At 40.7% G+C, this 18706-nt stretch overlaps 1 protein-coding gene across 4 annotated transcripts in view; it reads left to right on the top strand.

Annotated features, from left to right (window-relative positions):
• Positions 1-18706, top strand: part of LOC134344498 (disco-interacting protein 2 homolog C) — a 664610-nt gene that overhangs the window by 552001 nt on the left and 93903 nt on the right. For 3 of the 4 annotated variants that reach the window (XM_063044395.1, XM_063044397.1, XM_063044398.1), the window contains 3 exons: positions 5464-5573; positions 11921-12019; positions 13212-13342. In XM_063044395.1, the coding sequence (XP_062900465.1) occupies positions 5464-5573; positions 11921-12019; positions 13212-13342 (340 nt within the window). The remainder of the gene's footprint in view (positions 1-5463; positions 5574-11920; positions 12020-13211; positions 13343-18706) is intronic. The other variant, XM_063044396.1, reaches the window with a different exon arrangement.

An 18706-nucleotide genomic window follows, 5' to 3' on the forward strand; every position in this document is an offset into this window, starting at 1 on the left:
TCTGAGCAATGGGATCAACATGCACAAAATAGCACACCCTAACGCCTTTACCATCGTTTTGGGATAGTTTAACCAGGCCAGCCTGAAAAAATCACTAAGCAACTACCATCAACAGATTACTTGCAATACCAGAGGAAACAACACACTGACCACCATCAAGAATGCCTACCGTGCTATTCCATGCCCTCACTTAAGGAATTCTGATCACCTGGCTGTACATCCACTACCTGAGTATAGGCAGAGACTGAAGACTGCAGCACCAGCAGTGAGGACCAAGAAGGTATGGACAAGGGAAGCACAGGAGTGCCTACAGGACTGCTTTGAATCGGTGGACTGGACTGTATTCAGGGATTCATCTTTGAACCTGGACAAGTATGCTGCAGTTGTTACTGACCTATGTAAATGAGTGTGTGCCCACAAAGACTTGCTGTACGTTCCCAAACCAAAAGATGTGGATGAACCAGGAGGTGCATCGTCTGCTGAAGGCTGGATCTGTGGCATTCGAGTCTGGCACTCCAGGCCTGTACCAGATAACCAGGTAGGATTTGCGGAGGGCTATTTCAAGGGCGAAGAGAGAATTTCAAACGAGGTTGGAGGCGGCATCAGATGCACGGCAACTAAGACATTTCTCCTGCAAAGCGAAACCCCATAGCATGAATGGCAGCAAAGCTTCTCTATCTGGACAGTGATGAAATGTTTCGGTCATGACTAGATCGAACTCCTGCCTCAGCAAGGAACTGTACCCATTGCAATTTGCCTAATGCCACAGTAGGTCAACGGCAGGCGCAATCTCAATGGCTCGTTACATGTTTTTAGACCACCTGGAGAACACAAACACCAATGTCAGGATGCTGTTCATCGACTATAGCTCAGCATTTAATACCATCATTCCCACAATCCTGATTGATAATTTGCAGAACCTGGGCCTCTGTACCTCCTTCTGCAATTGGATCCTCAACTTCCTAACTACAATCTGTGCAGATTGGTGATAACACGTCCTCCTTGCTGACTATCAACACTGGCGCACCTCAGGGGTTTGTGCTTAGCCCAATGCTCTACTCTCTGTATACACATGACTGTGTGGCTAGGCATAGCTCAAATACTATCTATAAATTTGCTGACGATACAACCATTATTGGTAGAATCGCAGGTGGTGACAAGTGGGTGTACAGGAGTGAGATAAGCCAACCTGTGGAGTGGTGCCGCAGTAATAACCTGGCACTCAACGTCAGTAAGATGAAAGAGCTGATTGTGGACTTCAGGAAGGGTAAGACGAAGGAACACATACCAATCCTCATAGAGGGATCAGAAGTGGAGAGAGTGAGCAGCTTTAAGTTCCTGGGTGTCCAGATCTCTGAGGATCTAACCTGGTCCCAACATATCGAAGTAGTTATAAAGAAGGCAAGACAGCGGCTATACTTTATTAGGGATTTGGCATGTCAACAAATACACTCAGAAATTTCTATAGTTGTGCCGTGGAGAACATTCTGACAGGCTGCGTCACTGTCTGGTGTGGAGGGGCTACTGCACAGGACCGAAAGAAGCTGCAGAAGGTTGTAAATCTAGTCAGCTGCATCTTGGGTACTTGCCTACAAAGTACCCAGGACATCTTCAGGGTGTTGTGTCTCAGAAAGACAGCATTTATTATTAAGGACCTCCAGCACCCAGGGCATGCACTTTTCTCACTGTTACCATCAGGAAGGCGATACAGAAGCCTGAAGGCACACATTCAGTGATTCAGGAACAGCTTCTTCCCCTCTGCCATCTGATTCTTAAATGGACATTGAATCTTTGGACACTACCTCACTTTTTTTAAAATATACTGTATTTCTGTTTTTGCATGTTTTTTTAAATCTATTCAATATACGTAATTGATTTACTTGTTCATTTATTATTACTGTTTTGTAAATTTTATTTATAATTATTTTTTTCTCACTGCTAGATTATGCATTGCTTTGAACTGCTGCTGCTAAGTTAAATTTCATGTCAAATGCTGGTGATAATAAACCTGATTCTGATTTTGAAGTTACTGGAAAGAACTCCAGTAACTGCAAGAGACATGGTTTCCTTGAATTTGAAAAGGTGAGGGCTGATTAGGGAGAGTCAGCATGGTTTTGTGTATCGGAAATCATGTCTGTCAAATGTGATGAACGAAAGAGATTCTGCAGATGCTGGAAATGCAGAGAAATACACACTAAACGCTGGAGGAACTCAGCAGGCCAGGCAGTATTTATGGAGGGGAATAAACAGTCCAGCCTTCTGTGTGACAAATGTCAACACACACAAAATGCTGGTGGAACACAGCAGGCCAGGCAGCATCTATAGGAAGAGGTACAGTCGACGTTTCAGGCCGAGACCCTTTGTCAGATTGTTTGTGAAAAGGTGACAAAGTAAGTAAGTTTGTGCGTTCTTCCTGTGTGTGCTTGGGTTTCCTCTGGGTGCTCCAGCTTCCTCCCATGTCCAAAGACATTCCGGTTAGTAGGTTAATTGGCTGTTGTGAATTGTCCGGTGGTTCGGCTGGGCTGAAATTGGTGGACTGCCGGGTGGTGCCGCTCAGCTGGCCAGAAGGGCCTGTTCTGCAGTGTATCTCTAAAATAAAAAATACTTTTAAATCATCGGTTGTCTTGCTGTAGAGGTCAGAAGATAGTAGTAGAGGGTAATTTTTCAGACTGAAGGCCTGCGACCAGTAAAGCGCTGCAGGGATCAGTGCTTCATGGGTCATATCCATTAACCACTTGGATGAGAATGTAGGTGGCATGATTAATAAGTTTAAGGATGTCACCAAACTTGATGCTTTAGTGAACGGTGGTGAAGGTTGTCTACGGTTACAACAGGATTTACAACACCTGGATAACTGGGCAAAGGAATGGCAAATGGAATTTAACTCATAATGGTGAAGCAAAGCATTATGGGATACACATTGTAATTGGTAGGGCCTTGGGGAGTGTTGTCAAGGGTTACAAGTACATAGTTCTCTGAAAGTGGTAAAACAGGTAGATAGGGTGGTGAAAAAGGCTTTGGGCAAGCTTGCCCAAAGCAATTGTGGGGGTGAACAAAAGAGTTATGACTTCGTGTTACCTCTACACAATACATTCAGACCTTACTTGGAGTATTGTGTGCAGTTCTGGTCGCCATGCTGTAGAAAAGATGTGACTGAGCTAAGGAAAGAAATGTTACAGGGTGTTTCTGAAGCTGGAAGGCTTGCGCTGTAAGGAGAGACTATGTTGGCTGGGACTATTCTCCAAGAGCAAATGGGGCTGAGGGGTGACCTTACGGAGGTCAATAAAATGAGGGACATAGGTAGGGTGGACTGTCAGGGTCAATTTCTCAAAGTAGGCAAGCCTAAGACTGAAGAGGTAGGTTTAAGGTCGGAGAGGGAAGATTGAAAGAGGACCCGAGGGGCATGTGTTCAGATAGTGAGTGGTGGGTTTATGCAGAACGCTGCCTGAGATAGTGGTAGAGGCAAGTGCAATGATAACATTCAAAAGACATTTGGATGGATAGGAAATGTTTAGAGGTGTATGGGCCCAACTTCGGGACATGAGGCTAGCTCTGGTAGGCACCTTGGTTAGTATGAGTGATTTAGTCTGAGGGGACTGTTTCCAAGATCTAACTCTATGACTTCTGTGAAATGTTTATCCCATTAGTTTCACTCCACTGTCCCTTCAAATATTTCCTTATCATGTTTTTATCGAGGTTTGTCCAACAGACTTCCTTCCCTGAAGAGAAGTGGTGAAGCACATTGACCCAATGATAGTTTTGTGGTCACCTTTACAAATCCTTGAATTTTAATTATTTGAATGTGTTGAATGAATTTGAAGCTCCCCCAGCCAGATTTGAAGTTGTATTCACAGATCAGTGGTCCAGACCTTAGAATATTAGTCTCGTAATCACAGCTCAGCTATGCCATATCTCATTTGAAGGCCACCTTTCTAATCTGCTTCTGCAACCCTTTCAAACTGTACTTTTTTTTTAATGTAGTGACTTATTCCCCTTCTGGCTCTTTTAATAACTACGTTAAATTTTATTTTCTGGCAACTGATCTTCCTGCTAACGTAAAACTACTTGTCATTGTGTACTTTTAAAAATGCCTCTGAGTTTGAACTTCCCTATGCAAGTTTGAACTGCAACAAAAAGTTAAGAAGGCAAATGATAGGTTTGGTCTATATTGCACGAGGTTTTGATATAGGGGAGTCATGCTGCAGATATATATGGCCTCGGTGAGACCACACTGGAATATCATGAGCAATTTTGGTTCCCTTGGTGAAGAAAAGATATAGTTCTCATAGCAAAGATTCAACTGAATGACTCCTGGAGGATGCAGGACTATTACATGAGAAACAATCAGTCGACTAGTCTTTGAATAGGTTAGAAGGTTGAGAGAAGATTTCTTTGACAAATATGTCATCCTGACAGGGTTAAACAGACTCGATGCAAGGAGACTATTTCTGCAGGATGTGTGTTTAGAATGAAGAGTCACGGTTTTATGGATGAGTCATTTAGGAATGAGATGAGGTGAAATTTCCTCACTGAGATGATGTTAAACCTGTAGAATTCCTTGCCCCAGAAGATGGAGGAGGCCATCCTAGTGAATATATTTAAGAAGGAGGTAGATAGGTTTTGGATGCAAGAGTCAGCAGTTGGTCATGGAGGGTAGTTGGTGGAATTCGTTGCCATGGAGGCAGTAGAGAACAAATTATTGGGTACACTTAAAGCAGATTAGTCAGGGCATGAAAAGATACAGGGAGAAGGCAAAAGATTGGGGCTGAGAGGGAGAATTGATCAGCCTTGATTAAATGGCACAGCAGACATGATGGGCCAAATGGCCTGATTTTAATCCTCTTATGGTAGTCACAATATAGTGTTGATATTAGAGAATTAGCCATATTTGTGTTGAATGGCCTACTTCTGTTACTTCAGTAATGTTTTTGTGTTTCTATTAATGCCACAGATGAATTCAAGTTCATTGTCGTGTGCATGTTTACACAGGGTGTGCATGCCATGGAAATGAGCTTTTTGTAGCAGGATCACAGTATGCTGCAAACGTGACAAGCTTCAATTATACATGACTTAACTCGACAAAATAAACACAATATAATGGCGTTACTGCTAGTTGAGGGAAAGAAGCAGGAACGGAGTCCGAGGTAATGTTAAGTGTTTTCAGGTTAGAAGCTGTTGTAGAAACGGGCCGTGTGGCTGTTCAGGCTGCGTGGCTCCCGCCTGATGCTAGCAGCTTTCTCTCGATTGGCTTTGGTGACGTGACTCAAGATGTACACGTTACCATGTACAGGATTAACAAGGCAGTCTATTGTGTTTCGGAGAGCATGATTTTCATAATGCTCAAAAAAAATTAACATAAATTTGGCATTTTCAAATGTTCAAAAGCTTGGTGATAAGTTTACCCATAGTCTGCATCTAAGTAAAGGTTCATTTGTATCCTTAAATGCATTAATTTCCTTTCAGATGATTTGCCAAAGAGACGGCCTTCCCAAATTTACAAACCCTCAAACCCCGACACTTTGGCCTACCTTGATTTTAGTGTATCTACAACAGGAATGCTGGCAGGGGTGAAGGTAAGATAAAAGAGAAGCTTTTGTCTCCTGTCTCATGAGTCTTTGTCTAAATGAAAACTCACCTGCTTTTATATTGCACATCTCATTCCCATCTCAAATTAAGAATGACGTTTGAAATGAGCTGAGTAAACAATAAATACTGAAGCTGGGTAACTTTGGTACTTCTGTCCATTCAAGGGCAATTATCTGGAGCGAATAGGTGGCTGAGCATATTTGGCCTGGATCTTTTCCACAGTAGAGCAGTAGAACGTGGCATGGAACTAATTAATAAGTTGTCTGCCTGGCCTCGGCTTGCCAAGTCGGTGTGTCTCCTCACACAGTCTCTCAGGATTATTTTCCACAGGGAAGTTGCTGCAGCCTTAATATATGATTGGGTTTTACTATTTGCAGGCTTCCCAGCACAATCCTCACTGATTTGATTTGACACAAAAAAAAAACACATTCGATGTATGTGTGACAAATAAAGATAATCCATAAGATCATTATCCCAAACCTGGTTTGGGAGCAAATGATGCTGGATGAAATGGAAGGACAGAAAATATTTATGTATCCTATCTCCTGTACTTTATTCCCAGATTAAATGCCCTGACATGGATTTGAGTAGCTAAGTAAAATATATTCAGCATGTTTTAAATTGTGTTTACATGAATTACTGTGTACCATTTTGTATCATTCATCAGCCTCTTTGAAGTATAACTAAATGGGATTTGCTTTTTTCACATCATTGTGATTTATTTTTTGTTTACTTGTGGTTTGATGAGCCACTTGAATTAAAATCACATTTTGAGGTACTTTCATTGCCATTTATCATCAGATGATGTTATTTCCACTGCCTTTTATTGTGGTTGTTTGCTTTCTTATACTAGAAGTAGCATTTATTAAGAAATGAGTCCAGTTGGAATGATGTCCTTATTTGTATTCACCATGATTCTGTGGAAGATATTTTTGGGATTGTCACGATCAAACCAAAATCAGACAGGTCACAAGCTACACAGGAGATGAGATTGTGCCCGGATTTCTGATTGTTTTGTCCACATAGACACCTTTAAAGTTAATGAAGTAAAAGTTAAAAATAGAGAGTAAAATTAATCCATATTTAAAAAATCAAGGATTCAAAGTACATTTATTATATGAATATGTACATAGTATACAACCCTGAGATTTGTCTTCCCCGTAGATAGCCACGAAACAAAGAAAATCATGGGACACGTTCAAAGACCTCCTCTCCCCCATGCGCAAAAAAGCCGCATCGTACAAAGAACAAAAAAGAGCGAAAAATATAAAACACAAAATTGGAAGAGTCCAAGCATATTTTTAATAGATTATAAGACTTAAGTTATAAATTCAGTTATAATTTTTAAATATATCTCTCCAAATTATTATTCAGACCAACTGGGGCAGAGGGAAATCCTAACAATTTGTTAATAGTCCAAGCACTCTGTAATAAAAAAAATTTGCCTCAGGAGATGTTTGATTTGGGCTATTAAGTACTAATAAGACTATTACTGACCCAGACATTGAGACTGTGACCTTGATAATCTGCTGAATAAAATATTATATCATGTGGTGAATTTTCCCTTGCTAGCTATCAAGGGATATGGGAAGAGAGCTGAAGTATAGTATTGAGATACAGGATCAGCCACGATCATATTGAATGGCAAAGTAGGGTTGAGGGACTGAATAGTCAACTCCTGCTATGTTACAGCATTGCCATGCTAATCCATAACACAGTCATTACTGTAAACTTTGTTTAAGATGGCAGTACACATAAGACGCATATAGGAAATATAAATTATTTTTGAATTATTTAAGATATCAAATTGATAAAGTTATCTTATTTGATAAAGTTGCCAAAGCAATTTTTAATGAAGTGTACCAATCCTAAAAACTTGTCAATAATTATTGTAGGCTTAAAAGTTCACAAGCAATTATTGTTTTGTTTCAAACTAATCTTTTCATATAGGCAAAAGTAGGATTTGTATGTCAAGCACACAGGTCTGTGTAGAAGCCTTGCTGATAACATTGTAAACACTGTATTTCCTTGATGTTCTGTTGTGCTGTTTGTGCAAAGGTACTCGTTAGTGCATCTGTAACATATAACTGTTTTCCTCTATTTTTAAAACGGTATGAATGCTTATTTCAGATGTCACGAAATGCAATGTTGCTCCAACTGTTTGGTTGATCAATTTGTCACCTGGTGTGGATTGAAACCACACACAGCCCAGGAACGTCTCAGTGTTCATCCTTGTTCTGTGCTGAGCTGTTTTCATCCGTAAAAGTTGCCCTCTGCATCCCTCAGTTTTGAAGAATTGTAATTGTGGTTCCTGGTCCTGATATCTAACCAGTGACTTCTGCTGTAAAGTTTGTGGTTTACACAGGTGAACCTAAGATGCGGATCAGTTGGGATGCAACGGTAGTTGAATAGCCCTGTACATATTTACATTCAATGCTCATTTTAAAGACTATCTATGATGATGTATTTATACCGTGGCAAGCGTCAGCTGTCTCCTTTGGTAAGAGCGGGGTTTGCGGGAGAAATATATTTTTGAGCAAACTGTTACAACAGCCTACAGAATGTGATCACATGAAGATGGAATAATGTCACAGACTCCATTAATCAAACGAGCTTAAAAAAATAACAGCAAAGCATCTTATGTCATTTGGAATGTCTGCAGGAAGTGTCATTAAAAACACATTGTAATTTCCCCAGATCAGCTAAATGGTTGGATCGTGACATTGTTCTTGCATCAAGATACTGTGGAAAAAAATCTATATATTTTTTGCATTCTTTATATAGCTATGAATTAACGTTCATTGCTACTTTGGAGTTTGGGCAATTTCAAATTTTTAACTGCAAAAGCTATGTTCTTATATTTATGTCAGTGGGTTTTTTTTAGTCTGTAATGGAACAGTTTGCAAACATTCTTGAATGTCAAGGAAAGTAGTACAACTACAAAAAATTATAATATGTTATCACATATATACAAAATCCTTTTTATTAGTTTGTACATGTAAATTCTTTGCTGTCTGCTAAATGTTCCAGTTGATGAGCAAGTAGCCTTTCATATCTGTGATTTTGCACCCAATCCAGGCCAGACTGGTGAACTGAAAGTCACTGCTGACTTGCTTATAATATATTTTGGTAAAACCATTCTAGTTTTGAGTGAGCATGGCTGTCATCATCATTTGGTGCTAATTTGGCATTCTGCTGTGAGTTAGATACAGAACAGTCAGATTAAGGGGCGGTTTAATATCACAGTGTGTCCTTGGGTTTGAGCCAGTGTATACCACTTATAGAAGATATTAACCAAACACAAATAGTTGCCACTATCTCTGAATGCTCATGAGGAAAGATCCTTCATTTAATTCTAGCACAGAATACTTGAGCACGTAAAATTACCTTAACGTGTATAATCTGTAGGACTATGATCACTGGGTGGAAGCTTGTGTCCGTGACTTTTTCCCAGACAATAGCTAAGACACAGATGATGACAAATTAGATGATTCTTTTAATTTATAAAAATGCAAAACATTGCATATTTAAACATTGCAATTAATTTTGAGCTTTTTAGGCACTATTTGCAAAATAAACTTTCCTGAGAAAAGGCATCACTGTTATGGGGAAAAGGCAAGAAAGGTTGAAAGGGATAATGATGGAATGATGGAGCAGACTTGATGGGCCAAATGGTCCAATTCTGTTCCTATATCTTGTGGTCTTTTGAGACCTTAATTTTTATGTAATTCATAAAAATTGCCATTTTTTTGAAATTTGTGTTGTTTTCTACACTCATTAGCTGGACAGTGGCATTTTCTTGAGTTACATTGTTTTAATGCAAAAAGATTTAAGGCTTTTGGGTATAGCTGTGTGAAAATTTGAACAGTGAACATACCTGAATTTGCTACTTTTAAGTCCTTTATCTGACAGAATCTTTTTAAATTAACTTTAGTCTTGGGCATATTGATCTTTGAGCACCAAGGCATAAGCATCTCCTTAATTTTATACTTCACAAACACACCAAATTATTATCATTTTGCATTAAGTACCCTGCTACTCCAAGAAATTGTGTGTAGAGTGATAGCAGGAGCCATTAGCCAATAGGATCATATGCCATAGGTGCAGAAATTGGCCACTTGGTCCATTAAGTCTGCTCTGCCATTCCATCATGGCTGATCTATTATCTTTCTCAAACCCATTCTCCTGCCTTTTGCCCATAAACTTTGATGCCCTTACTAATCAAGAACCTATCAACCTCCACTTTAAATATACCCAATAACTTGGCTTTGACAGCTGTCTGTGGCAATGAATTCCACAGATTTGCCACCCTCTGGCTTTAAAAAAAAAAGTCCTTTTCATCTCTGTTCTAAAGGGACATCCTTCTATTCTGAGGCTATTTCCTCTGGTCCTGGACTCCCCTACTATAAGAAACGTCCTCTCCACAAGCACTCTTAAGCCTTTCAATATTTGATAGATTTTAATGAGACCTCCCCCCCCCCGCCCAATCCAGTGAGTACAGACCCAGAACCATTAAATGCTCCTCAAACATTAACCCTTTCATTCCTAGGTTCATTTTCCTGAACCTCCTCTGGACCCTCTCCAATGCCAACATACGTTTTCTTAAATATAGGGCCCAAGTGCAGTCTGACCAATGCCTAATGAAGCCTCAACATTACATCATTGCTCTTAAATTTAAGTCCTCTTGAAATGAATGCTAACATTGCATTTGCCTTCCTTACCACTGACTCAACCTGCAAGTTAATCCTCCACAATGACTCAAGTCCCTTTGTACCTCTGATTTCCGAATTTTCTCCCCATTTCCTTCTACAATGTGCATGACCATACACTTCCCTACACTCTATTCCATCTGCCACTTCTTTGCCCATTCTCCTAGTCTGTCTAAGTCATTTGGCAGACTCGCTGCTTTCTCAACACTAACTGCTTCTCCACCTTTCTTTGCATCATCCACAAATCTGGCCACAAAGCCATCAATTCCATCATCCAGGTCATGGAAAGAAGCAGTCCCAACACCGACCCCTGTGGCTCTGCTTAATAATGTTTATCACAGCCCTTGAAATGTACCCTGGAGCGTGAGAGCAGGCAGTGACAGAGACATGACAGTTCTATTCATCACTGTAACGGCACCAGGTCCACTTTAGCCAAAGACACTTACTTATTGCACTCTGTAGATTAGATGTGAATTCTCAGGTGACTTTGTCATTGCCATGAACATGTGACTTTCATTACTCATCACTGGGCTGGATTCATGATCAAGGTTAGAGAATTAAGAGATTTTGTTTTTGACTGTTGTTTTATATTTCAAGCATGGGTCCTGGCATGATTAATAATTAGAAGTGTGTTTATAACCATATAACCATATAACAATTACAGCATGGAAACAGGCCATCTCGGCCCTTCTAGTCCGTGCCGAACTCTTACTCTCACCTAGTCCCACCGACCTGCACTCAGCCCATAACCCTCCATTCCTTTCCTGTCCATATAGCTGTCCAATTTAACTTTAACTGACAATATCAAACCTGCCTCTACCACTTCTGCTGGAAGCTCATTCCACACAGCTACCACTCTCTGAGTAAAGAAGTTCGCCCTCATGTTACCCCTAAACTTTTACCCCCTAACTCTCAACTCATGTCCTCTTGTTTGAATCTCCCCCACTCTCAATGGAAAAAGCCTATCCATGTCAACCCTATCTATCCCCCTCATAATTTTAAATATCTCTATCAAGTCCCCCCTCAACCTTCTACGCTCCGAAGAATGAAGACCCAACTTGATCAACCTTTCTCTGTAACTTAGGTGCTGAAACCCAGGTAACATTCTAAAAATTTATTTTAATTTAATCATAACAATCCTCAAGATCTTTGAGGCAGGATTTTTTTCCCCTATCATTCCCCAAGCTCTCCGCCAAATTAATTCACATCAAGACACTACTGGAGAAAGATCGCAGTATTTTTGTTTGCATCGACAATTCCCTTGTCCTCATTTTATTTAAAGAGACAGCCTGTCCTCAAACAAGAGGATGAAATAACTAGGCATGTGTAGATTACCATAGACAATTTCAGTATTGGTCACTTTACATGGAGACACACATGAGAAGTGTGGGAAAACTACTCCTCTCAATCAAAGTAAGATGACTTCACTGTACTTAACAATTCTTTCTCTCCTAGGGGAAGACCGAAGTATGAATGTTGACAAAGAAATCTGGGATTGAGATTGGGTCGGCCCACTTGAGATTCTTAACCTTTTGCATTTGCAGCTGTAATAGTTCCATTGTGTAAAATGTAATGGCTTTCTTATGTGCAGACTACTAAGAATTCTTAGTTTGAATTAAATGTAGAAAAACTACTGCTGGGAGGTTGAAGACTCTTACACAGGAGCACCTGGCATATATACACAAGCCTTGCCCTCTATTTCCATCAATCAGTTCACTCATAATGTGAGTCCTTTGATAGACTATTGCTATTTTTATTCATGAAAGCCATCTCTCCTGCTATATGAATGTTAGTCAAGCCTTCAAAGACCTGTTTGAGCCCCTAAAGTTGTTTATGTGTGATCTATGATTTCATATTATTTGAATTTTGTGAATTTAATGTATTTTCTATTGTTAACATTAAAATAATTGAGAGTGGTGTTATGCTTCAAACTAATTTATAAACTGGTTTAGATATTTTCAAATATCTGTAGCTGATTGTTCTTTCCAGATATTACAGTACAAATTATAGATCTTAAAGTATTAAAATATTTCATATAACTGAAAACTCAAAAATATAAAATTAAGACATCAATCTTTAAGCTCATGGTCTTCATTTCATTATATCAGAGGTTTCTAAAATGAATATTTTCCATTATGACCTATCAAAGTGCAATTTGATTCTGCACAGATTGTGATTGTTAGATATCATGTGTAGCTAAATTTCCTTCCTATACGCATTTTGAAGCTGGTTCATTTTGCGAGGTGCACACCTATAGTTGTACAAGTTAGAAGTTTCTCTCATGACAATTGCAGATATATATTTTGTAGTGTAATCTATAAATTGCATGCTTAAGGGAAATGGCATGTCGATTCAAATTTTAATAGATGGTTTAAATTACAAAAGGAGATTTAAAAGTTCCACTGGTTAGAATTCTTTTTCCATGAATGCGTGTCCAAAATCTGAGCGTGATCCCTAGCTAAAGTTGCCATCCAAACTGGGGAACTGACTCAACAGTGGATGATGCCAGTCAGCTGTGGGAATGTTTGGCAATTCAAGCCACTTAGCGTGCATGCTCAATCATGTGACACAATTCAGTAATTTTTTAAATAACTATGACAATGTGTTGTAGGGAAATAAAGTTTTTTTTTAGAGCACACATTACACGGTTTCTGAATCTCAATCTTTTTATCTATAAATGTGTAACTTGTAAATTGGTTAGTCCTGAAGGAGAAACTACAGTTTTATAAGAGAACTAAAACAATGATTGTTTAAAAATATCTACATGCACTATTTCTGAAATTATTTGAAATTACTCCATGACAGTACAGTTTCTATCTTACACCAATGCAAGATGAGGGGTAATTGTCAGTTGTAGAGGAGGGACTTCTATGAAGATGTTGGGATTTCTAATGAGACCCTTCCTTTGCTTGGCAGATGTCCCATGCAGCAACCAGTGCCTTGTGTCGATCAATTAAGCTGCAGTGTGAGCTCTATCCATCCCGAGAAGTAGCAATCTGCTTGGACCCATATTGCGGACTTGGATTTGTTCTTTGGTGCCTCTGCAGGTGAGAAGCAGATGTTAATAAGCACCTTTATTCTATTCAATTACTCACAGTAGTATAAGATGAATAGTCGAGGATATGATAAACCCATTGGATTGTCACCATTTGTATACAAAATCATGAGAGGCCTAGACAAAACGATGAAGAGAATCAGGTTTACTATCACTGACATATATCGTGAAATTTGTTGTCTTGTGGCAACGGTACGATGCAAGGCATAAAAACTACAGTAAATTACAATAAAAATTAGTTAATAGTTCAAAAGAATATAACAAGGTAGTGCTCATGGACTGTTCTGAAATGTGATGGCAGAGGGGAAGAGGCTATCCTAAATCATAGAGTGGCATGGTTGCTTAGCATCAGCTGTAAAGATCTGAGTTCAATTCCCACTGCTGTCTGTAAGGCGTTCTCTCTGTGAATGCATAGGTTTCCTCTGGGTGCTTTGGTTTCCTCCCACATTCCAAAGATGTATAGTTAGGGCTCGTGAGTTGTGGGTATGCTGGGTTGTCTCTAAAACCATGGCAACATTTGCAGGTTGGTCATCACAACCTTCGCTGATTTGATTTGACACAAATGATAGGTAAATAAAGCTAATCTTTAACATTGAGCATGCATCTTCAGACTCCTGTACCTCCTGCCTGATGGTAGTAATGAGTAGAGGGCAAGTCCTGCATGGTGAGGGTCCTTCAAGATGGATGCCGCCATCTTGAGCCACAGTCTTTGGAGATGTCTTTTCTCGTGGGAATGGTTTTGCCCACGATGGAGCTTTTCCCTTGGTGGAAAGGCAATCACTGCAGTTATACGGTTTAAGTTAATTGATAGAAAGTTTAGAAGGTTTGCAAACACTTTCTTCCAAAATGGCCCTGAGTGTAATCTTTTGCTGGGAGCTTGGCTGGGAATGGAAATCATCATTACATTTAAAAATAACTTGAGTTGTTCCGTCTAAGAGTAGGGAATGGGGCAGTTTCACTTTCTGTGCCATAGATTTGTGATTAACAGTGACAGAGCGAAACCCGGTGCAGCTGCTTCCCACTTGGAGTACTTGCATTTGCTTCTACTCCCTGGTCATCCCGTGTTGAACATCTGCCCGGGGCAGACCTGCTTGCTGCTGGGGGATACAGAAGAAATCCTGAAGGCCAGCACCAATGTGGGCGGGAAACTGCTGCAGCATCTTTCAAACCAGTTTCCTCTGGACTCCAGCCAGCTGTCAGGCTGGGAGATCTGCCTGTTGAGACTGAGGTTGGTTAAACTGAGTGCAAGGGAAATGGCCCATCAAAATGAACAGGAGACTTCGACTGCTGGAGAAAGTTTTGATGTAAGTTTTATGTCATAATCTGAGGTGTATGATCTTTAATAAACTAAACGTTTTCTTTAAATGGGTCATACAGTCAAAGATCACTACAGCACAGAAACAGGTCCTTCAGCCCATCTAGTCCATGCTGATCTGTTTTCTGCCTACTCCCATCATCTGGTGGTGTTTTGCTTTGGTGAGGTGAGGGTATTTGGTTTATTGTTGTCACCTATGCTGAGATGTAATTGAAAAAGTGCATCATGAAGGGAAAAGCAGTCTTGATTTTCCCATCAAGGTGCACTCTCTCACTGCAGAATTTACTGGTACACTTACAGAGAAAATGCAGTACAAGTGGTACAACTGCGAGGGCGATGACGAAGTAGACTGAGAGATCAAGACATCACCTTTAATGTACAAGAGGTCAGTCTGTACAAGAGTCTGATAACAGCGGGATAGCAGTCAAATCCTTGCCCTCAGGCAGCTCCTAAATTGCTCCCTGCCGGCATAAATTGTGGAGAGCCAGCCTGCCAGCAAAAACTGCACCAGGCCCACCACCCGTTTGTTGCATTGGCTGTGGCCAGCGACCTCAAGGAATAGAAGGTCTGTCCTGTTTTTTTTTTCACTCTTTCTGACATCCACTGGAATCCACATTGATATATAGTGCTGTGCAGAAGTCTTAGATGTACAAACGTTTGTATATACACCTGAGAAAAATTAAGCTCGAGGTCTGTGGGTTCACAGAATCCTGGAGAGAGGGACAACAACAGAGTGGGCATATCTTCCTTGTATTAACGATAGATCATGTCGTCAATGAGGAACCAATTGTATATGTGTAATCATCTGAGAGGCAACATGATTAATGGCCTGTTTGGTACTCTGATGAATGAGGAACCAATTTGTAAAGGTGCTACTGTTGTGTAAATTGTGGAAACGATGTCTGGAGACTGGCTGACCTAGTGTGATTAGGTTTACTGTATAAATTTGAATTGTAACCTTGCATTGGGGGAGACATTGTGAGAAACGGCTCCCTGTGATATCACAAAATGAAGAACGTAACTGGTTTTGAGGTCTTTGCCGACTTTGTGTTGGATCGGTACTAAATTCTCTAACAGGGTTTGTAAATCTGACAGGAACTGAGGATGTTGGGAACAGCGTGGAGCACCGCAGGAGTGCCAACTGGCAAAGAAGGAGTACCAGGGTCAGGGAGTGGCGCAGGTGCAGGCTCACCCAGCCCTGAGACATCAGGCAAAGACATTTGATTCCAAACAATCAGTTTATTGATCATTACAGAATGTCTCTTTGGTGCTTCGCACTTCCTCCCCTCTCCCTTCACCTTTTCCCAACCCATGCTTCCCCTCTCCCTGCCCCCTTCCCACTCTCAGTCCACAAAAGAGACCCATATCAGAATCAGGTTTATCATCACTCACATATGTCATGAAATTTGTTCTTTTTTTTGCGACAGCAATAGAGTGCAATACATAAAATCATTACAGTACTGTGCAAGAGTCTATGTACTGTATGTTCCGAAGACTTTTGCACAGTACGGTATATTTGACCAATCTCAGTTAGATTTCTCAGCACAAACTTCAGGTGACTTAACATGTAACTGGCATCCTTACAGGTTCGTTAATAAATGTTGGTCTTTGTTAGTTGACTCGCATGTCCATAATCTTCATCTAACGCTGTGAGGAAATAATGATCCTTGACAGAGCCTCCCTCACTGGACCCTTTCAGGATGTAAAGTTCATACCTTTGCTCTATGTTCCAATGAGGTTCAGATTTATTTATCGCATGTATATCTAAACACACAGTAAAATGCATCATTTGGGTTAACAATCAGCAGACCTAAAGTTGTGCTAGGGGCAGCCCACAAGGGTTGCCACAACATCCTGCTGTCAGTATAGCGTGGCTACAAACTTCCACAGAACAACGCAGGCAACGACAACAACAACAGCAAAACTAGCCGCTTTCCCATCCCTCGCACCCACCCAGACAGGTCTCCAACACCAGGGCCACCTCTGGACCTCCAGTTCTTGTTCCTGGATTCTCAGATACACAGACATTAGGCCTCCAACCTCAGACTTCACCCCAGGGCTTGCCATTTATGGGTTTGACCTTCAGGCCTGGACTTTCGGACTCGTATGAACCCCTGACTTTTGGGGGGGGAGTCATCAGCTTTGTGTTTAATCCTACCCGTGTTGGTTGAGAGCAATCAATTCATGGTTCCAATGGCAAGTCACTGAATTTCAAAATCAATAGAGGGCAGGTGGAGGCCGCTCAGCCCCTCAGTTCTGTGCAAAACCATGTAATTAATACCGTTCCCCAGAGTGTTGCAGTTCTTCTCTTTTAAAGATTTATCCAAATGCTGTTTGAAAGCTGCAGTTGAAACTGTGTCCATCACATTCTTAGGCATTGCATTCTAGCTTATAACTACCTCCAGTGTAAATAACAATATGTTGTGTGGTGTAACCTGCAGTTTTTAAAAATCATTAATCTCCTTTCCTTCTTGGTTCCCATTCTAATGGGAGTAGTTTTTCTCCATTTATCTGATCTAAACCTGTCAATTCTTTCATTACTGAATCAAATCCTGTCTGAATCTTCTTTGCTCCAAGGAGAAGTAAACCAGATTCTCTAATCTGCTTTTTGAAATGAAACAAGCCATCCATTGAATTGTTCTGATAAACCTTTCCCACAGACATCCAATGACCTTTGCATCTTTTCTAAATGAAGTGGCCCAGGGCCGGGTGTAGGACTCTATTTGTGGTGTGACAAGGGTTAAAGGTCAGATTTATTTCTCACGCGTAAAACGAAATATAAGGGGAAGTGCACCAATCGTGTCAAATCAAATCAGCGAGGATTGTTCCTGCGGGCAGCCCACAACTGTTGCCATGTTTCCAGCACCAGTGTAGCACATCCATAATTTACTAATCCTCACGTACGTGTAAGTCTTTGGAATGTGGGTAGAGACTGGAGCACATGGAGGAAACCCACGCAGTCATGGGGAGAACCAACAAACTCCTTACAGACAACAGTGGGAATCGAACCTGATTGATGATTGCTGTAAAGTGGTTCCGCTAACCGATAGGCCACTGTACTACCTTATTTCAATTTAACGTCTTCACTTTTGTGTTTCTTCTCCCTTTACTGATGAAGCTCAGGATTCCATATGTTTCCATGTGTACGTATGATTCCATACGTACCGTGGAGAGCATTCTACCTGGCTGCCTCACCGTCTGGTATGGGAGGGCTGCTGTGCTGGATCGAAGTAAGCTGCAGAGAGTTGTAAACTTAGCCAGCTCCATCACGGGCATCAGCTCCCGAGGCATCCAGGACATCTTCAAGGAGCGATGCCTCAAAAAGGGGGCGTCCATCATTAAGGACCCCCATCACCCAGGTCATGCCTTGTTCTCATTGCTACCATCAGCGAGGAGGTACAGAAGCCTGAAGACACACACTCAATAATTCAAGAATAGCCTCTTCACCACTGCCATCCGATTTCTGAATGGACATTGCACCCACGAACAGTACCTCACTACTTTTTAAAATTTCAATTGTTGCACTATTTATTTAATTTAACTATTAAATATTATTATGTATTGCATTGTACTGCTGCTGAAAAGTCAGCAAATTTCACGACGTGCCAGTGATTTTAAATCTGATTCTAATTCTCTCAATCTGTTCAGCCAATTTCTCAATCACTCAATTTCTTCTTGAGGTCTGTAGGTTTGTGGAATCGTTGGTTTACTGACAAGCTGAGGCAATTGAAAACAGTCTTGCCCCTGAATCAGAAGTCAGTATGTTCAATAGTCCTCCTAGAACCTGATGAAATAATGCAGACAGACACTGCGGTATGGCACTCAGGAAGCAACAGGTCTACACGAGACCAGACGCCAAAGCCCCATTTACTTGTTCCCATGTAAGAGATGCCGTGATCTTATCAGATTACACAAAGGAAGTTTTTAACCAGATGTCCTCATCAGTAAGGACATTGAATGTTATGTTGTAGTTGTACAAGCTGCTGGTGAGGCTGCATTTAGAATACTGTGTTCAGTTTTGATCACATTCCTACAGGAAAG

The sequence above is a fragment of the Mobula hypostoma genome, chromosome 3, assembly GCF_963921235.1.
Source record: "Mobula hypostoma chromosome 3, sMobHyp1.1, whole genome shotgun sequence".
Classification (NCBI taxonomy): domain Eukaryota; kingdom Metazoa; phylum Chordata; class Chondrichthyes; order Myliobatiformes; family Myliobatidae; genus Mobula; species Mobula hypostoma.